Consider the following 14,916-nt stretch of genomic DNA (forward strand, 5'->3'; position numbering starts at 1 on the left):
TGTCTCCAGATGTGGAATGTAGAATACACCAAACAGCAACAGTCGACAGCACAGAAACACAAAGGTTTTCCTCTAATTATAAGTGCACCTGCAAGTGAGGGGTTTCATAACCACACTGCAGTGCCACATCAAAGTAAAACCAAAACTATGTCAATATTATATATAGTGTGAACAGAAAGAGAACCGAGTCCTCTTTCAAATGAACTGACAATGTGAACAAAAAAAAGAACCGAGTCCCTCCTCTGTAGGTCCACTTTTTGGTTCACTTTAAAAGGACTGAGTTCGGTTCACTTTAAAAGGACCAAATGTGAAAACACCCTTATTTAAATGGATACTTCAAGATGCCAAATGTTAAACAAGAACCAGGACTACATTGTACTTTTTCTTGAGTGCCTTTCAACACACGAAATATTAACACTTAAATAAAGTTTGTGCAAATGCAATACTATGCTGTTAACTTCCTGTTTGAGGACAGGCCTACAGTCTTCTCTCCATCCTTAGTTGTGTTTCTTCATCTTAGTGCACGCGCGTGCCTTTGCATCTGCCACTCAGTGTGTGCGCGCATTATAAAAACCCTTTGGTTCACGTGCGGAAAGGGACCGTGGAGGGGTGGGGAAGAAGTGACTTGTGGGATGCGGCAGGAGAGACAGAGGGGGAGAGTGACTGACACACAGAGTGGAACAACAGCGAGAGGAGCGGGAAAGAAACGGAGGAGAGCAATAAAACAACCGGTGTCACGGTTAATTTAGCGCCTGACATTCAGGTTTGCGCAGACAGACACACGGACAGACAGCGGAAGAAAAAGTTCAGATCCCACGAACCATCGCGTGGGAGTGGGAAGCAGGATCGTGACTGACTGAGGCAAGCTCCACTGTCTGTCTCGTCATGGCAGGTAATTCAGTTTAACATTACACACATACACGAACAAGCCGGCGTTTTTACACCCGGACTCTAAACCAACGGGCTCCCTGTCCCGACGGTTGCAGGATTTCGCCAACCCAGCCCAGTGCCAGTTAAGCTAACCGTTGCTAGCTAACAAAACTTAGCTAGCTAGTGCTAACGTTAGCTAGCAAGCAAACTCGAGTGTCATCGCCCCTCTGGCCTGTCTTTGCCGACTAAAGCTAACGTTAGCTAGCCAGCTGCTGCTAGCAAACGATAGCTGTTTACCATTATCACCGGCCCGGGACCAGTCTGGCAAGCTAACGCTGCATACCATGCTAGCCAAACATAGCTATCCGCGACACTAACCCATAACGTTAACGCTAACTTCTTGTAGCCGTAACCGATGCTGCTCATACTTATGCACCGAATTTACACACTGCTACTCTCAATTATCTGATCTGGTGTTGATGTTGAAACATAAAATGAATAGCTAAAGGCAAAACTGGCGGTTTTCACTCCAGTGCACACATATCTTTAACATGCCATGACTGGCTTGACAAGCCAGGCTAGCTAACGTTAGCTCAAACTTTGACATTGCCCACATGCAGGCTAGTACTCCAGGCCTGCTGCAGGCTGAACAAGCTTCTAAATATTCTGTGCAGTTTCTGACCAAACGGATTGAAGAGTTAAGAGAGCCAGTAGGGACATGTATATGTTTAAATGCAAATATTCTCCTCTTAAACCAGACCCACATAGTCCTGTTTGTTTGTAGCCTAACGTAGCATTTCGCATTTCATTCATCAGCTGATGCTTGTGCAGTGAATGTAGAGTTATTAATAATTATATGCGACTTCAGTCCCTTGTATCCGATTGAGATTGGTGTCTATTTATTCATAATGCAAAAAAGGTAATATGCATTTGGTCCATTTGGGCGGGGAAATGACACAGGTCTTTGGGCAGAGGTTTTGCACATCATCCTTTTGTTGGACCTTACTGACTGGGATGATTTGGACATTAAAACACCTGCTTGCTATGTCATTTTCCTCTGCAAGGAATGAAGGCAGTCTGTGAGAGAGTTACATTTTGTCCTGACCAGTACCAATCCTGTCCTGGCTGTTTGTTTTAAATCATGATTCATCGCAGAATACGTGTATGATGGAGCCAGGGTGACTCATAAATGTCCTTGATTATTCTGCAGAGCTGTTCCACTACATGCTATCAACAAATCAGAGCAATATCCATCCTGTAATGACAGAAATGATCACATGTAGAAGTATGTGGAATCTTACTAGCTATGTTGTGCAATGCGCTATGTTGAGGGACGAACCTGTTGAGGCTAGTGATGGAGGTTGTTATCAAATGAGCCAGCATGTTTTTTCTTGTTGATATATTTTTATCATACAGTAGGAGCCGGGCGTGAGAGCATCTCCTGCTGGTATATCAGTTGCCCAGTCTTAAAATAAAATATGTTTCAAGATGGTATTCACCTACTGTACTATAATATGGAGTTAAGTAAGTATTTATGAACACGATCTGCAGTCAAAGTTTTTCTCAAGGTGGGAAAACCACTGCACCAACCAAGGCTCAAATCTGATTTTTGATTCGGTGTATGCAGTTACACTCATTAAATATTAAAGATCTTTGCCATCCAAGTGGCCTGTATTTCTTTACTGTATAAACTGTATGTGGCTTCTTAATATGCCCATAGACTAACTGGTTTTGCAGGTATCATGCCTTGAACAGTTTAGTGATATCTTGCCTACATCTTCTTGTTTAATGTTTGAGAGGTTAAAAGGTCTTATTTGGAGCCAGTGTCATTTGTCTTTTGAGACTAGACTTGGAGAAGTTGTGGGAGGATATGTGCACATGTGTGACCACACATTTATGCAACAGGTCAGCCATCTGTCTGCAGTAGTTCCAACATAATGTCAGTGATCCCACGCTGCCTGAGAGCAAAACATTTCCTTATAGAGGTGCAACTATTTGCATATACTAGCAAGGAAAGTCTAAATGCCCAAGAATGCACATTATTGCTGAAGCACTCTGTTTCATTATTGCCTGAAACTGTGAAACTTGGCCATCTTAGGTTATCCCAACCACTTGTACATCACAGTCAGTGGCCAGGACAATGCAGTTAAGATCTGGGAAACAGTTTGACATTGAAATACATGTATCAAACCTGCCAGAATTGTACATAAATGTTTATATTTTGCTTTATCTCTGCAGGACCTGGAGGTGACATGCAGTGGTGCTTCTCTCAGGTGAAAGGAGCCATTGATGACGACGTAGCTGAAGGTATGAGCTCTGCCAAGAGCTAGTATCTGTGAGCGTAACACACATATGGGAAAAAATGTAATAGGTATTGAGTAATATACAACAGCTTTCAGTCAGTAAGCAGATAGCAGCGCAGTGTTGTCCTCATTTGTTCCATTCCCACCGGCTAGATATAGCACAGTTAAGCCGTGCCGCGGTGTGATGAGCCGTGATGGTACGCATTTCAACTATGAACTGCACAATAATACACTATAATGGATCTTAACTTAACCCTAGCTGTCAGATGACAGGCTCACCATGTGTGGTCCTTGTGTAGATGACTAGAGAGAAAGGGACATTTTTGAAAGGCTCACTATGTTAAACAAATTTGTGGTGCCACACTCCTACATTATGCTTTTACTTGTAGCATACAGCAGCCTGTTTTCTAAATCATTGGCTATATTGGAGCTGTGTTGTGAGGCGACGCTAATGCAAACCGAACACTTCTTCCTCTCGTTGCTTCACATTTAAAGCTTTCCACTGGCAAGCCTCAGGAAGTCTCTTATATTTACAGGAAGTGCAGCCTTATTTGTCACTGAGGTTGAGGACTCTGATTTCAGTTGCTCATGTTCTGGTGCAGGTGTCCCAACTATAGGGACATGGCAACAGAGCCTTCAGCTGGCCAGATGGCTGATAATGAACAGAAGTTCAGAAATGCTGAATAATATATCCATGATTGTGAAGGCTTATCAGACACTATGCAGGAGTTTATACTCCTGTTTGACAGGCTTTCTGGAGAGTTATCGCAGTAGCAATAATTTCCACTTCTGTCTCAATGCAAGGTTTACAGAGGAATTAGCACTTATGCTATACACCCTTTGCGGTATAATGTGCTCTGCACATGTATTTTACCAGTCAGTGTTGCACATTGCACAATAAAGTTGCACTGCATTCAGTGGCCAGTTTATTAGGTGTGCCTACAGATGGGTGACAGATTAAAGGAAAAACGAACATCACAGTAGGAGTCAGACCACCATGAGCTTAGAGAACAGCTTCACCGCTCCTTGCCCAGTCTGTCATAACAAAAGGACATATAGCATGATCACAGACATCACTAAACAGATTTTATTCATGTTATTTTCAAACTCACCATCCATTCAGTGAGCCCTGGTGCCCTGTAGCATCTGCATCTGTGTTTCCTCACCCTTTTTGTTCAGGTTTTTTCTTTAACTCTTTGAAACCTGAGCAAATTGGTTTGATGTCTTTTAAAAACATTGGGAGAAGGCAATGAGTAATGAAAGAAGAAATGGCTTGTAAAATAGCAGGAAATTAGTAAAAAGAAATTAAATACAAGAAAATTAGTAAAGAAAGAAAGTTAAAAACAAACAAGAAAATGACCTGGGAATAGTGTTTTAACATCATTTTTAAATGTAAAGATAATTATCAGAATAAATATAGTTTTCCATGTTTTTTTTAATTATCTAAATCCATTATTATTATTATTATTTTTTTTTTTTTGCAGTTTGTGGGACATTTCTTACGAAGTTGCTCATTGCTTTTTTCCCATGTTTTTGAAAGAAATGACACTAATTTGCACTGAAAAACTTGCAAAAGGTGTTTTAAGAGCAGCACAAGAAAAGTGACGTTGCTCCAGGTTTCAAAGGGTTAATTTGTTCCCCATCGGTAGCTAAGAGAGGTGAGAGGTGTTTCTGTTTTTGCCTACCCTTCTTAATATAAATAGAGTCGACAAAATAATAGAAACACCTGTCAGGATAAAACAATACAAATCAATAGCACCACAAACTACAGCCTCTAAAACACAGTGCTGTCGTTGGTCTTCCTGTCAAATTGTGGCTGATGGCCGCACCCCAAGAGATGCACCATATTTCCGTCATGCCTGATGCATGTATCTAATCATATATGGTTTCTCTTGATTATATTTTATTGGAAGTTGCATTGAGTCAGCAATACAAATCTGCTGTTACAAACACCCAAAGGACGGCCGTGTAGATGGAATTTAAAGAATGACAGTATGCTTGACTGTAAAACAGTCATGTTCACTTGATGATGCTCTGCAGCATGTTTTGGCCCTTTAACACATTCCAACAGTGGCGTGACAGAGAGATGTTACGTTATTGTCCGCCCACAGTCTTACTCTCACTGTTATTGATTTATGTAACATCCTCATATAGTCAGAGACTTCCATAAGCCATTAATAAATAATGCAGGTAATTGCTTTGCTGTTGCCAAGAGTTATTTTATGTTATACATTTTATAGGTTAAATCATTGACTTGATGGATAATGACTAACAGCAGTTTAAAGTATGTCTTCTCAAATAGCCTTGCTGCTAGTTCAAATATATTAGCCCCTATTTTGAGCCTCAGGGAGCACAACATACACAAAGACCTCCTACTACCACCTTTGGCAGCATTGTCTTTCTGCTCCAGTGGGCAACAAAGGGTTAAATAAGTGTGTATGTGCGTCTGAGTGAGTTTCAGTTGATAAAGCAACATACTACTGCTGGGGGAAACATGCTTTGCTGTCAGAGTGAGGCAAAAACTAGGTTACTGATCATTTTCCGTCTGCTCTACATGCTCTGACATCTTTCTGCATCTCAGGCCTCCACGCTCGTCCCTCTAGTGCACTCTGGTCCCACTACAGATTAATCAAGGGTTAGCTGGGATTAACTGAGTGCTTCCTTATTGTCTTTTGGCAATATGTCTGTTCACTAATTTAAAAATAACATTAAATGTCTGTCATGTTTGTGTCTTTTTTTGCAGCGGACATCATATCCACAGTTGAGTTTAACCACACAGGGGAGCTTCTAGCCACAGGAGACAAGGGTGGCCGCGTAGTTATTTTCCAGCAGGAAATAGAGGTACAGCTGCAAGTTCATCTTCTGTTGAGTTTTATTCCCACACATTATCCATTACAGAAAAAAAGTCAACTCTGAACTCGAGTAAGAGTTTAAAACTTTAGCTGGTGATATGCTTTATGTCCTAAAGTAGCTGTCACTACTAATTCAAAACATGTCTTTGTAGAATGAGACTTACAAAATCTAACATCTGCTCTTTTCATCTTTGTCTGATATTTCACCCGGCTCCCTGCAGAATAAGAATCAGCCTCAGTTCCGGAGCGAATACAATGTTTACAGCACTTTCCAGAGCCACGAGCCCGAGTTCGACTACTTGAAGAGTTTGGAAATAGAAGAGAAGATCAACAAGATTCGCTGGCTTCCTCAGAAGAATGCTGCTCAGTTCCTGTTGTCTACTAACGGTGAGTTTGTCATATTTTGTTTATATATATATATATATATATATATTATAGAGAGAGAGAGAGAGAGAGAGATAGAGATATGTATATTTAACAGCAGTCTGTCGTGACATTAAACCATTTTAACGAGGAAACTTAATGCAGCCCCACTCACACTTCACAATCAAATGTGAGCCAGAACTGGAATGAAAGTTTATGAAAACGTAATCGCAGTTTCCTCTGCAAGACTGCAAAATTCCTGGTAATTTGAATATGATTACAAGTAATGTTTTGTGCTTTCTATCTCAAACAGAACATCCAGGTTCTCCTCACATTTCTTTAAACATTATATCATGCAGTGTTTCCCACAGCTATGACATACACAAATGGTCAACTGCAGGTGACAAACATCAAACATGTGTGACTCTATTTTGATTAATTGAATATTTCTTTTAATTTCATACACATTACATCATTGTGTTCTTTTCTAATCACACACAGAGCTAATGCTTATCATTTCTCTTTCTCTGTCTGCTTGTGTGTGTATGTTTGGGTTTGCGTGTCTCTCTCACTCTCTGTTAAGACATGTGTGGAATAAGTAGGCTGTGTGTTATAAAAAACACAATCACAAACAGTCACAAATTTCATTGTGGGGAGTAATAGGGGTGGGCGGTATGGCCCTAAAATAATATCACAATATTACAGGGTATTTTTGCGTTACCAATATTCTTGACGATATGACAAATTGGTTTAAAAAAAGCAAATAGAAGTGACATGCAGCAAAGGGCCACAGGCAGCAACAGCCTTGTGCATGGGGCGCCTGCTCTATCCACTAAGCCATTGCAGCGCCAACATATATGTTTTTTGTCGAGCTGCGAGTGTCACGTAGGTTTACATTACCAAAGACGATACCAACTCACATGTGCGCATGGCGAGAGAGGAGAGGGAGAGACGCTGTGCTGCTGCCGGCGGAGTCACTCAATGAGTTCCCTCTGCAGTAAGGGTAACTCTCGGTAGCATCCAGGGCACCACAGTTTATTCCACACTACTGAAGCTGCTCCTCTTTTAGGAACCACTGCACAGAGTCAGTAATAATTTTGCTTTTAGCCATGAATTTTTTATGTTATTAAAAATTATACCTGTATTATCATGAGTGAGATCATAGGGCACATTCCTTGGTAGTAAAATTAGAGGAAATGAAACTCCAGGAGAAACGCAGGGTGTGGGGCAGTAAAATCAAAATGGCTGGCAAGCATGGGATGCAGATTTTTAACAGTTATCATAATCAGATCATATATATTCTTTCCTATTGATAAGACACTGAGGTTGTCCCCATTAGACGTGTCATTCTGACAGGAGGGAAACGCTATTCATTCGACGGGGGAACAGATTTTGAAACGCCTGCGTTTCGGGGTGCCTCCGCTTCAGTCACAGTAGCAGAATGAACAGGTGCGGGAGGGATAGAATGAGAGGCGATTGTCCACTAGTCAATAGATTGCAGATGGTGGCATTCTCTTGGGCTGATACAAAAATAAAAAATGCTGAAATGGGTCAGCAAATATACTTTGAAAAGTCTAAGTGTGGGGAAACACTGCATCCTGTACGAGGCCATTTTTATTGGGGATCAAACCCTCAATAAAATCTGCAGTTTGTACCTTCCTCTGTATGCTAAGTGTGTGCATTTGTCTTTGGTGCTGCTGTTACTGACATTGTTATTTTTCTCTTGAAAGATAAGACAATCAAATTGTGGAAAATCAGTGAACGAGACAAGAGACCAGAGGGCTATAATCTGAAAGAGGAGGATGGACGCTACAAAAACCCCAACACTATCACGGCACTGCGGGTCAGTCCTTGCATCACACACAACCTGAGTTTTATTTTAAACAGTTGGATTATTCTGTCACACTAGAGTTTCTACCTCTAGCTGAAAGTTATCTCTACACTTGTATTTTATTCTTGATTTATTAAGAGAGTTTTGTGGGTTTGTTTATTGACGTAATGCCAACATTCTTACATTACCTGTGGTTATTCAGATTGTTATGGTCGTTCAAATGTTCGAGTTGCCCTGAAAATCCATACAGGTTAAGTGGCCACAGCTATCACGGATTTGGGTGAAACTATGCCGGGAGTTTGCTGAGATCACCAAATTATATATTTAATAGAATCAGTTAGGAGCAGGTTATCCTTCCCAAACAGGAACAGGTGTGACAGAACTGAGTCATCTAACAGGACAAGTGAAATGTTGTCAAGCACTGACTAAGCTAACACAGACAGGAGATGTCTGAACAACCAGAATAACTGAAAACACTTCTGTGGGTGTAACATTATGTGTGGTGGCTTTAACTGTGGGCACTGTTTACCTGTCATAGTTGTACCTCTAAATTCAAAGAGAGGCTAATAGTTTGAAATTCCGGTCTGACAAACTTGGATGCAAAAGAATTAAACATGGGTGTGTGACAGGTCGGGAGCGGCTACCAGTTTGGCTTCCTTTTATGTCGCTAAGGGCAAAGATAACGGCAGCTCGCAATCTGTGCTGCTTCAGTTGCTCCTCAAGCTAATGTTTGGACTCATGCACATTCTGGGTGTATAGTTGGCAAGTCACTCAGCCAAAAAGCTCATGTTTCACACTGCTGTAATTGCTTAAAAGTTAAAGAAAGGCAATTCAGGTTTTAATGAGTGCATTTTAAAAAGGATCTTACAGCCTGTGTAGACTGCTGTAGACTGCTGTATTGATTTAAAAAGAAGCAAATCTGTTTGTTAGACTTACATTAGATTGATGACTAAAAAAAAGTGGCTGGAATTTTTCCTGTACAGAGACAGTGCCAGTGCTTTTATTTCATCACTGGCTAGATGCTCTGGTCATAAAAGTCCATGAAGAGCTTTGTGACGGACTAGAAATATGCCACAAGGAACTTTAAGAGCGTCAAAATCCATCCCTGCCTGTGTCATGTTAAGTTTAAATATCATATCCTGTGTGTTTTAAACGCAGGTACCAGTTTTAATACCCATGGACCTCATGGTGGAGGCCAGTCCACGGAGGGTGTTTGCCAACGCTCACACCTACCATATCAACTCTATCTCCGTCAACAGTGACAATGAGACTTACCTGTCCGCAGACGACCTCCGCATCAACCTCTGGCACCTAGAGATCACCGACCGCAGCTTCAGTATCCTTAAATTTGCCTGTTCACCTGCCAAATCCATGAAACTCTGATTTGAATATGAGATTGTTTAACAACAGGATCAGCTGTATTTTTGAAAATAACCTGATATTTTTCCATCCACCTAAAATAACATTTGATGCTCTAAACATTTGATAGGGAGAAGAAACAAGGAAAATATTTTAGAGGAATTAACAGTGGGGTCAAAATAAGGCTGTCACAGGAGACAAAGCTGTGTCTTTCATGTCCTGCTAATGAATGCCATCCCTGATGTTTATTTTGTCTCCACACACTGTTCCATTATCAGTCTAATGATGCTTTTGTTTAGTTTTTTGTCCCCTGTGTGAATGCTCTATTCAGCAGACGCTGTCACCCAGTTTGACACTTGCCAAAGAAAGTTGCGACGATTTTTCAGAGCGTGATTGTGGAGATACTTTAATGTGAGCTGGAGGCTTTATTCCTTAACCCCGTGCTCTTCAGATATTGTTGACATCAAACCGGCCAACATGGAGGAGCTAACGGAGGTGATCACAGCAGCAGAGTTCCATCCTCATCAGTGTAACACCTTCGTCTACAGCAGCAGCAAAGGAACCATCCGTCTGTGTGACATGAGGGCTTCGGCGCTGTGTGACAAGCACTCCAAATGTGAGTACCTGCTTTGATCATTTTTAATCACCATTCTTTGACAGGTGGTTTAAGGACTGGCATCATTTAGCTTAGCGTCCTGTTTGTCAGTGAACTACTCTTTATCTAGGGCTGCTGAATTTTCCTTTCGATCAATAGTCGTCACTTAGGGCCATTGGTCTGCTAGTCGCCCGCATGCTAACGATATTAATTTAAATATTAAGTTATATATCTTGGGCGGGGCAACACAGTGGTTTGAGTTGAAGGTGTGAGAAAGAATCAATAACATTGTTAACACTGTGCTACATTACAGAGAAATACAAAACCGTACTAATGAACCTTCATTAATATAGACCTATATTTTATCTACAAGTGCACGTCACACACTGAGCGAGCCGCCTGTTAATGACGCTGATAATGACTTTAGTTGTTCTTTTATCTCAGACATGTTACGATGTTACATACCTTGACATGTTTCAGTGGAAACTTCTGCCTTCCTCCGAAGTGTCACTTGGTGGTTGTGACGCGTCTTTATCAGCTGATCTGTCAATCAGCCGATATTAGGGCGACATGACTGTCCTGTCAAAAACTGACAGGATGCCACCTGCTGTCCGCCAGACATAATGAACACCAGTGAACTGTTAATGACTGTGGGCTAATGTGCATGTAGCTACTTCCATGTTTCAGATGATACGTCATGTTTGTAGTCGACCAATGAAGATGAGTTTACATATCAGCTTGGGTTCGTCCTTCACCTTCTCAAAATGATCCCACACTTTGGATTTCCTGCCCGACATGTTATTAACTAGCCTGTGGAATAACCGCAGGTACCAGCCCTGGAAATTAGAGCTGATCTTCTTCCAGGAGCTGTTTATAAGTGTGTAGCCCTATCGTCCATGGGACAGATGTAAAGCTCTGGATAGCCCTGCACTAACATGATCAACTTTTCCGTATTTATCAGACTGAATATTTACAGAAGAAGGGAAAGATATCTGTCGGCTGTGATTGGTTTGTAACATGACTGGTCGACTAATGTTTGATTACTGTTAGGTGGCAGCCCTAAGTAGCAGTGATAACATTAACCAAGACCAGGTGTTCTCAAAGTGGCCAAGGTGCAAAAAGATTTACCGATTCCCCATTTAGGCTGTTGTCTGTTTATAAATAACCTTTCACCACATTTAAAACAGTAGCAACACTTAAACATCTTCTGTGAAAATTTTCATTCATTTCATTCTTCTCATATACTCTCAATCACTCTGGTTTGTTTTCACATCCCTCATGCACTCAGAACCTTGGCTATGCTGTAGTTGGTCAATATTTCATCTTCCTCTCTCTTGTCCAGTGTTTGAGGAGCCAGAAGACCCCAGTAATCGCTCCTTCTTCTCGGAGATCATATCTTCAATCTCAGATGTTAAGTTCAGCCACAATGGCCGCTACATGATGACTAGAGACTACTTGTCTGTTAAGATTTGGGATCTGAACATGGAGAACAGGCCAGTGGAGACTTATCAGGTAAGACCCACAAACACATGCACAGTTACAAAGTGTCAGGCTTGTTATTGAAGTGTAAACTGGTTATGAGTGACTTTTCATTATCAGTGACACCGTTTGGAGGGCCCGTTGCTCTGGAGTGTAGAGCAGCAGTCCCTGTTTTAACTTAGTCTGCATGTCAAGAGTCTCTTGTTAGTGATGTTGTAATATCAGCATTAGACTGGTCATTTATTTTTAGTGCTGCAAAGATGTGACTTTGAAGCCAGCCTCATATATCACACCACCTTATTGAAACTAAACAATATTTGATCACTTGTCTCTAAGGCTCCATCCCAACACACACCTTGCCCCTACCACTTGGCCATACCCCTCTGTTTTGGGCATTCACAACTAAGGGCAGGGTGTCCTGATTCTTGTTAGGACAGAGGTGCAGGGTGAAGTGTCAGGGCTACATGACCCTTCAAATAGAGGTTTTTCCAGAGGCAAGCTCTAAACAGAATGTTGTGAGAAATTGTTGGCAAGATGGCTGTGCAAGCTGCAAAAGAAACCCACAAATGGATTTTCGATATTATGATAATCACCGTGTTATCTTAGTTTAACGTTGTTTCAGTGACTTATGCTAACATTACATTGTTATTGCTGATTTGTGCGCAACAGTCCTGCATTTTGATGAATTTCCATGTCTCATTCCCCCACTTTGATGGCATATGACACACGAAATTTACCTTATGTCCAGCGGTGACATTGCTGCACTTGTTACCGCTCTTCTAACATCAGTGCAGACTGGCATGATAGGAGCACAGGATGCTACTGCTATCCTACAGAGCACCGATAGTGGCCTTTGAAGCAGTGTTTTTATTTGATGGCCTGTTTGATCGACTGTCAAACTCAAGTTGTGAACAAATCACGAGTGCCCATACCTTGCCTTTAATAGAACATTAAATATAATTTTCTTCTCATTTCAAATTTAATTCAGTGGCCAACATGCATTTATTCTTAATGGTGACACTGTGCTGTAGATATGCTGCTAGTTAAAGAACCAAATCTCTGAACAATGGCCACACCTTTTTTCAATCTGTCTTGCAGTTCCAAATAGTGGTCACATGAGGGCACCATAAATGCATGATTGGCATTTGCTCCACTGTGACAAGCTTCTACACAGTATGAAGCACAGAGATGGCTGACATGTATGATGCTTACGCTGGGTGTGTGATCCTTGAAGTCACCCCCTCACATCTGTGTTTCATCGTTACAGGTTCATGAGTACCTGAGGAGCAAGCTGTGCTCGCTGTATGAGAACGACTGCATCTTTGACAAGTTTGAATGCTGCTGGAATGGCAATGACAGGTGAGGAGAGCACCTTTAAATTACTTTAAATTCATTTTAATATCAGCTGCATGCCAGTGGTGAGTGTACCGTTAAACCTAGGACTCTGAGTTTCATTTCAATCTTTTACTAATGGACATTATTCCAGGATTGACTCGTGTTAAACGCTCGTATATTTTTCTCAACCTCCCCCATCAGTGTGGTGATGACTGGCTCATACAACAACTTCTTCCGGATGTTCGACCGTGGTCAAAGGCGGGACGTAACCCTGGAGGCCTCCCGAGAAAACAGCAAACCCATGCAGGTCCTAAAGCCTCGCAAAGTGTGCGCGGGCGGCAAACGCAAGAAGGACGAAATCAGCGTGGACAGTTTGGACTTCAACAAGAAGATCCTTCACACTGCCTGGCACCCCCAGGACAACATCATCGCAGTGGCGACGACCAACAACCTCTACATATTCCAGGATAAAGTAAACTAACAGCGGGGTGAGCTTACTTGATCTGGCGCGGGTGACGCCACGTGCACCACCCACCGCCTCATCCAGGGTGATCTGCGGTAACGCCGACAACCAGCATCCCTGTCCGTTGCTACTGGGTGACCAGACTTTGCCACTTTGTTCTAGATGTGGACAGAGGATGCCTCGCTCTTGCCCATCATCAGCCTGTCTGTGGCGGAGTAACATCTGCCTTGTTGTTTAAGTGATGTTGTGCCAATTGTTTTTTTTTTGTTTTGTCCCCCCCCCCTTTCGTATGGCGCTTTTTTTTTTTTTGGCCAGCCCACCTGCCCTTTTCTTCCCCCGGGGTATCATGGGTAAACAAGTTTAATTTCCTTAAAATTCTGAATACAGACACACTTATTTTTATAACTTTCCCCCAAATGGCTCTGTGGTAGAAAACGAAAAACACTTATTTAGTATTTCCCCTTATTGTTCTGTGCCATGGTAGTGTTTATTTTTCTAAGAAAAAATTGCCAGTCTTTTTTTTTGTTGTGTGTGCGTGTGTGTGTATACGCCTTTTATTAATTCATCTGTTATACTGTCATAGTATTCTTTGAGTCTCTTCACGTCTCCCCTCGTTCATTAAACCAAACATACCCAACAGTCACAAATGTATGCTCACGGTTTTCTTCACAAACTAGCTGCTTGTACCAGACAGCAACAGGAGTCTGAGAAGTACAGTGTGTTTTCACAGATTGACAGAGGAGTTGTCCCGCTCACTGTTGCTGTGCCTCAGGCTCTGGGTGGTCAAATAGGTCCAAACTCCTGCAACGATTTTCTTTTGGATTGGCTCCGTGTCTTGACATCATCACGTTATCGGTTCCTCTTCCTCCTTTTGTTAGTGTTCAACAATAGTCAGGTATAAGAGATAGCCTATTCAAAGATAATTATTATGATTGTCATATTTATATTTAAAAAAAAAAAAAAAAAAAGTATCACCAGATTTGTTCCGTCCGATTTTGTGAAACAAAGCTGGACCTCACACATCTTTTCTCCAAGTATTGTCTTCCCATGGGGTGTACCACAGCTCTGAAGCAGTACTTCACAACAGGGAAAACCTTTTCTTTTTGTTTGTTTGATTTGACACTGGACTCTTACTGCACCAACTGAAGTACTTGGATGTGTTGTAAGTTTAAAAAGAAAAACATTATTTGAGGCATTAAGTCACTTAAAAGTGTTTGTTTAAACTACTGCGGACATTATTACTGCTACTGTATGTGATGGTACCATAAGCTGCACAAAGGATTTGCAGCAGTTGATGTCTCCACACGTATTTAAAAAATGGACAGCTCAGACTATATTGATGCCTCTAGTAATGTATAACTACAATTTTAATCTATGACGGTGAAGATAATAAAGGAACTACTTTTTGCACCCTTGTGATTGCGTGATTGTTGATGAGATCTCAGCAGTATTATGCTGTGTTTAAT

The 14,916-nt window shown here is 41.5% G+C and overlaps 1 protein-coding gene across 1 annotated transcript; it reads left to right on the forward strand.

Annotated features, from left to right (window-relative positions):
- The first annotated feature begins 551 nt into the window (after positions 1–551).
- On the forward strand, positions 552–14,860 carry ppp2r2ab (protein phosphatase 2, regulatory subunit B, alpha b). Its single transcript, XM_049603516.1, has 10 exons — positions 552–892; positions 3,109–3,177; positions 5,917–6,014; positions 6,247–6,412; positions 8,119–8,231; positions 9,378–9,555; positions 10,030–10,194; positions 11,516–11,685; positions 12,920–13,011; positions 13,189–14,860. Exons 1-10 carry the CDS (start codon positions 886–888, stop codon positions 13,466–13,468), a joined length of 1,338 nt encoding a protein of 445 aa, XP_049459473.1. The 5' UTR covers positions 552–885; the 3' UTR covers positions 13,469–14,860.
- Positions 14,861–14,916: the final 56 nt, after the last annotated feature.

Source organism: Epinephelus fuscoguttatus, linkage group LG18, assembly GCF_011397635.1.
Source record: "Epinephelus fuscoguttatus linkage group LG18, E.fuscoguttatus.final_Chr_v1".
Taxonomy (NCBI): Eukaryota; Metazoa; Chordata; class Actinopteri; order Perciformes; family Serranidae; genus Epinephelus; species Epinephelus fuscoguttatus.

Excerpts from the sequence above, each read along its gene's own strand:
- ppp2r2ab (XM_049603516.1), top strand. Across the intron at positions 3,178-5,916 it reads TGATGACGACGTAGCTGAAG|CGGACATCATATCCACAGTT; the intron begins GTATGAGCTCTG and ends CTTTTTTTGCAG. Across the intron at positions 8,232-9,377 it reads ACACTATCACGGCACTGCGG|GTACCAGTTTTAATACCCAT; the intron begins GTCAGTCCTTGC and ends TTTTAAACGCAG.